The sequence below is a fragment of the Nestor notabilis genome, unplaced genomic scaffold, assembly GCF_000696875.1.
Source record: "Nestor notabilis isolate BGI_N333 unplaced genomic scaffold, ASM69687v1 scaffold18809, whole genome shotgun sequence".
In the NCBI taxonomy this organism is placed as follows: Eukaryota; Metazoa; Chordata; class Aves; order Psittaciformes; family Psittacidae; genus Nestor; species Nestor notabilis.
In genome coordinates, this window is record NW_009942576.1 from 6759 (window position 1) to 12830 (window position 6072).

The 6072-nt window shown below is 53.1% G+C and overlaps 1 protein-coding gene across 1 annotated transcript; it reads right to left on the reverse strand.

The window, feature by feature from the left end:
* Positions 1-1036: 1036 nt before the first annotated feature.
* On the reverse strand, positions 1037-5736 carry UBL7 (ubiquitin-like 7; the record flags this gene model as incomplete). Its single annotated transcript, XM_010021474.1, has 9 exons — positions 1037-1174; positions 1545-1667; positions 1855-2022; positions 2658-2707; positions 3048-3181; positions 3993-4050; positions 4673-4757; positions 4865-4947; positions 5586-5736. Coding segments are annotated over 9 exons (990 nt in total), but the record flags the coding sequence as incomplete, so codon positions are not given.
* Positions 5737-6072: the final 336 nt, after the last annotated feature.

The following is a 6072-nucleotide window of genomic DNA, read 5'->3' on the forward strand; positions in this document are numbered from 1 at the left end:
CCTGGTAATGCATGTTGACATTCCAGGCAAACCAGCTCCCTTTTCTATGCCTTGCTAATCTCAACAGTACAGAATGAAGCCAGGCCCAGCTCTGGCTCCCTCCAGTTCCCATTGACTGGAATTGTCTTTGCAGCTCAGGTCCTCAGGACCCTCAACACAGCCCCAAGAATGAGAAGACACTTTGTTTGTAGCCAGACTAACCTGTGGCAGACACAAAGCACCTCTCCCAGGCCATTTAGCAGCATCTTCAGCAACTCTGGCAACTGCCTCAACCCCTGTGCTTCTCATTTATTCCTTTTACTGTCACCTTGTTCTGAGCTTGCAGGACTCACCAGCCTCACCCAACACAACGCTCCAAGAGACATGATGTTTCTCTCTCTGCGGCACCTTCTCGGGGGACTATCTGGCGCTCAAGCAGCTCTGTTGTACTGGCTTCACTCCCTGCAGGAGGCTGTGCAGGTCAGCTACACGCCAAGCCCTGCTCTGGTGGCTGCGCTCCTCCCGCTCCGTTAGAGGAGTGCCCTCTGCGGATAGAACCGTGCTACAACAGGCAAAACATCGCTCTCCAGTTCTCTCCGTGCCATGAGAACACAAGCCGGGACAGATCACAACCCAGACAACAGGCAAGTGAATACAGTCCATTTAATACAGTTCAACACCGAGGGACCACAACAGCAAGACAAGATGGACTGAGGCATGTCAGGTGGGTAGGAATGCAACAACAGGCAGAAGAATAAGACTGCAGAACATCTCTCCAACACACAGAGCCACCTCTTTCTCCATGCTGGACCAAGTCCTGAGGTCTTGTCTCTGGTGGCCAGGAGGAAGAGGCTGAAGAGAGGTATGTGGAGGAGCTGCCCTCACCCAAACAGGAGCACACTGCCCACCTGCAAGGAAAGGAGCAGCCACCCCAACTGCTCCGTGCTGCAGAGAGGAACCCCAGTGCAGACAAGAGTCTCAGGGCCAAGTCCCAGACCAAGGAATGTCAGAGCTGCCTCAGCACAACTCACCAGTGCAGCTTCTCCTGCCCAAAAAGCTAGGGAGCTCCACCAGCAAAGATGAGCTCCAGGGCAGCCTGAATGTCCCCTCCAGTGGCCTGCAGGGCTCGAAGGCTTAGCTCATCATCATGGATGCCCATGTCTCGCAGCTGCTGAAGCTGTGGTTGCCACTGACTCTACAGAGAGGAAACAAAAGAAGCTAAGGGTAGGTGCAAGTGTCCAAGTAGGAAGAAAGCAGTCTTCCCCACAGCCCACTCTTCCACACTGTACTCTCCCACCTCCTTCTAGCTCACATGTGCAATGCTAAGTGTGCAAACAGATCTTCAAAGCTCAAAGTCTTGCTGAAAACTCCTCAAACCCACCACTTCCACCCAGTACTTCACCACTGGTCTATCAGGCCTCCTGCAAGAAGCACTTCTCTGGTGATGCCCCTTTCTGCTCTGCCTCAGGAGGCAGCTGGAAGAACCACCTTCACCCTGCAACACTCAATGCAGAACACAGGCCTTTCTTTCACGGGCTCTGGAAGGAAGAGCCTGTGACACTGACCTGCAGGCTGGGCTGCCCCGAGGCTTGCAGGGCATGCTGCAAGGCCTGGCTGAAGAGGTCATTGGTGATGGGTGTTCCTGACTGGACACTGGATGACATCGGGGAGGTGCCAGAGGAATGACCCTAGGAGGAAGCAAGTTGTACGTGGAGCAGGAGAACAGCTGGCACAGGAACCAGGGCCGCAGAGCAATGCCTGCTGCACCCCACCATCGTGCTTACTGGAGCCCGTATGGAAGAACTCAGCCCAGACCTGAGCAGGGCTTGCACTGGTTCTGTGGCCCAGGAAGCCCTCCCAGTGCTGCCGCCGTACCTGGGTGCCAGGGGTGGGTGTGTGGGAGCTGCTCTCTGGGGTGCTCGCCAGGGCCAGCGCGGTGGCCAGCTCACTCTGGGTGATGGGCCGGGGCCCAGCAGCCCCAGTGTAGCCAAGGGAAGCCGGGCGGGAACCAGAGGTGCTGCTGGATGGTGTGGATCTGGTGCTCTGTATGGAGGAAAAAGAAACAAAACCACCTCTGATGTCGGTGTCCATGTCCCAGGGACATCTGGCTGGTGTGCTCCTTCCCAGGGCTTTGTTTCCTACAATACCTGAAAGTCACAAGTGCAAAGCTTTTAAAAGCTATCCATGGCAGAAGGGAATGTGCTTTTCCCACAAACCTTTCAATGCACCATCCATCAACTTAAAACCAAAGTGTTCTTAGCCTGTAACAAAACAATTAGCTATTAACAGGCACTTTTTTGGCCTAAATATGCAATTTGTCTTATAAAATACTTCGCCCTTTGGAAAGGAAAGCTCCCTACTTTGCAGAAGGAAGGCACGGACCAACACTCCCATCCTTCTCAGTCACACTCATCCATGCACAACTCTGCATCAATCTGGCCATCAAGCTGAGGACAAGTGCTCTTCCAAGTTGTGCTTCTGCATTGTTCTGCTGGGACCCTGCCTCAGCACACAAGAAAATCCTACCACGAAGAGCATCCAAGCACACCACAGTCAACGTCTGTCTCCATGATACCCCTAGAGCAGCTTGTGATGTTCAGGAAACAGGAAGAGAGAAAACCTTTGGAGGCTTTAAGGACAAGTCCAAACCAGCCATTCCACCCCATCTGGCTGCTGACCTGGTGGAAGTCATCTTCATCATCAGAGAGACCTTCAAACAGAAAGCCACCTGCAACAGAAAGGAGAAGCAGATGGGGAAAACTGTGCTGGCAGGAAGTGAATACCAGATGAGAATCCCATGGAGCCCTTGGCCGCACAGCCAGGCCCAGCCCCAGCTAACACACTGCTCAGGACAGAGACCTCAGCACCAGCAAGCTCATGCGCAGCAGGTCCGTGCCCACCATCTGCACAAAACAGAGGCCACACACAGGACTCTCCTACCACCAACCACCACACACACTTGGCTGGGAGAGGCGCTGAGGCTGAAGTGTGTCAGTACAGCTTTGCCTACAGCTCCTGCAGCACATCCTTTCTGCAGGGTCTCCACTCAGGTGTGTGGCTGAACATACCTGGCATGTCCCGGTAGGAGCCAGAGGACATGCCCCGGGAGGATGTGTCCGGGGCTGGGAGCGGGGTGCTGCCAGCCACCGAGTGCAGGACGAGGACAATGGCATTCACCAGTGCAGGGTGAGCTGGGATTAGCCTGCAGAGAGAGAGGAGAATGACTCTTAGACACAGGGAAATGGAGAAATCAGCAGCTCTGCACCAGCCAAGGCCCTCCAGCACAGCCATGCCCACCACTGCTGCCTCTGCCTGGAGAGCAAGACACCTCCCCACACTGTGCCACACAGCTGAAGCTGCTGGGGCTCTTTCTTGATCCCATGCTGACCCTCCCATGGTAAACATCTCCCCCATGCTCTCATATGAGCAACTCTCTGCTGTGAGCAACCAGATCCAGGTTTGAACCTCAGTAGGACAAGGGGTGACGGGTTCAAACTGAAATGGGGGAAGTCCAGGTTGGAGATAAAGAGTTCTTCCCTGTGAGGGTGCTGAGGCGCTGGCACAGGGTGCCCAGAGAAGCTGTGGCTGCCCCATCCCTGGCAGTGTTCAAGGCCCTTCTTTTCTCATCCAGGAAATATTTATAATTAGAAAGCAATAAAATAACCTGCTCTAGTGGAAGGTGTCCCTGCCCGTGTCAGGGGGGTTGGAACTGGCTGATCTGAAGGTCCTTTCCAACCCAAACCATTCCATGAACCCGAGATCTGGAGATGATGAAAGCCCCATATCCCACTAAATATCCTTTGGTTTAATCCAACAGCAGAGGTAGATGTTTATCAAAGTACCAGCTCCCTCTTTCCTGCTGCTAAGGAAGAAGTGTCCTGTCCTGAATCTCTGGCCTGGTGTACCTGGCTGGCAGGCAGGAGCAGAACTCCCTCCCACCCAAAGAGCAGCAGCCTACACAACAGCACAACAAAGGCACTACTTAATCCCTACACCAGCTTACGTGAACTTACGTGTCCAGCATGTTGGGGTCTGCAAACACTGAAAAGAGATCCTTGTCCTGCAGGACTCCTGGGAGGGACCAGGGAACACGACGAGAAAGAGACAGGATACAAGAAGCAGGAGCCAGTCAAACAGGAGCCATGGGAAACACCAAAAGAATTCATTGTTTGTCAGGAACTGAGTCACCAGCAGACAGTGTAAATACTCTGTTATTGTTCTCTCTGAAGCATTTACGTCTTTCTGGAGAGACTCTGGATCACAGCCACACACCCAAGGGATGGGCTTTCCCAGATCCCACGGACTGTGCGCCGCCACTGAGAGCTCCGCCTTAAGGGCAGGATCGAACCTGACACCAGGCTGTGACTGCACCCCATAGTCCACCTGCCTCACAGCAACGTGCCAAAACCCAAGTAATATCCAGGCCAGAAGAACCTGGATTTAATGAACGCACTGCAGCAGGGAGGAAGCATCCATCCCCACTGCTCTCCTTCGGGCTCCATCCCCAAACACTACTAACGGAGTACAGCTACAACGGACACCTGAGCAGGCACTGACTCTTAATACTCCACGAAGGGACCAAAAAGGCACTTTCTGCAGAGAGAAGGAACTCTCCCTTTCCCCTGGCAGGAATGAAACACAGATTAACTTTATCTGGCTTTCCTCAGATCCTCTGGATCACATCTGGACTCACCTAAAGCAACAGGGTCACTACTGAGGCCGGGAGTAGCTACGATGATCTGATCCAGCGACTCCTTGTTCCCCAGCATCTTGAAGACCTGAAGAGAAATGAGAACAGATCAGCAGAGGCTCCACTGTGGGACTCTCTTCACAGAGAAGGGACAGACAAAAGGCACCAGCCAGCACAGCGTGAAGCCCCACTCACTGCATCTCTGTAGGCAGGACTGCTGTGCAGGGCAGTGTGAAGGACCCGGAATTCCCGGACTGCTGCCACCTTATCCACAGGCTCTGAGGGAGGAAAAACAGAACAAAACACAGTTCTCCCTCTGTCAGCCTTTTTCACGTGCCACTGGGACTTCAGTAGCAGTGGTGATTCCCTAATGCCCCCGGATTCAGCTCACCGGAGAGGAAGGGCACAGATTAATGACTGTCTCAGTACAGTTACCACAGCGTAACAAGTAACTGCACTCCAGACGTACAAAAATACATAGATATATCCTTCTGCACGTACAAAAGGAGCTGTATGCAAGTGACAACTCCAAATTAATGCATCTTATTCCACACACACAGACTAAGAACACATACACACACGCCCGCTCATCCCTCGAGCTGAGTAACCAGTCGCTTTGCTCCTGGTTCTCTGGTAACACCCTAAAAGTGATCATTGTCATTAAGGGATATTCACTCCCCATCTTACGTAGCTCATTCCTTAAGCCTCCCATCAGCAAGAAAACCTAACACCCCTTTGCTGCTGTTAGAGATGGAGAGTTCCCCCCCCAAAACACGCTGATCAATTCCTCCTGCACACACACATCAGCCTCCCAGAAACAACTGACAAGAGAAGCTGTTCCACAGTCACAAGAGGCCCACACTGAACACAGAGCCAAGGAGATCTAAGTGGTACACCACAGTCTCCTCCTCCTCACCTGGTTTCTGATCAGGCTCAGGCCAGGACTTGCGCAGGACATGAACGGTGGAGCCAGACTGGATGCCATAAAAATCCAGTGTCTGGTCATCCCTCAGCTTACGGCCGCAGTAGATCAGATCTAGGAGAGAGAAACACCTGAAGAGAAGCGTCTAGAGAAGAACAACTAAGGTCAAACATCCCAGCACACTCAGAAAGGGCCTGGGGTCTTTAAACGGGGACTGCCTGGGGGTTAGTGCTCCACGTGTAGCCACTTCATCTGGTCAGCAGCACAGGGACTCCGTAACACAGGGAAATCATGGAGCTGAGAGCCACAGAACGTGACTCTGCCGCCTCCCTCCCACAGACCTCACAAGGACACATCACTGTTAGTAAGTCAAAAGATGCCTTAACAAGGGCATCAACACTGCAGGAGCTCTGTGATCCCAAGCAAACACTATCCAAATCACAAGGCACTAAGGCTGTGGAACATGCCTTGACCCCCCCCC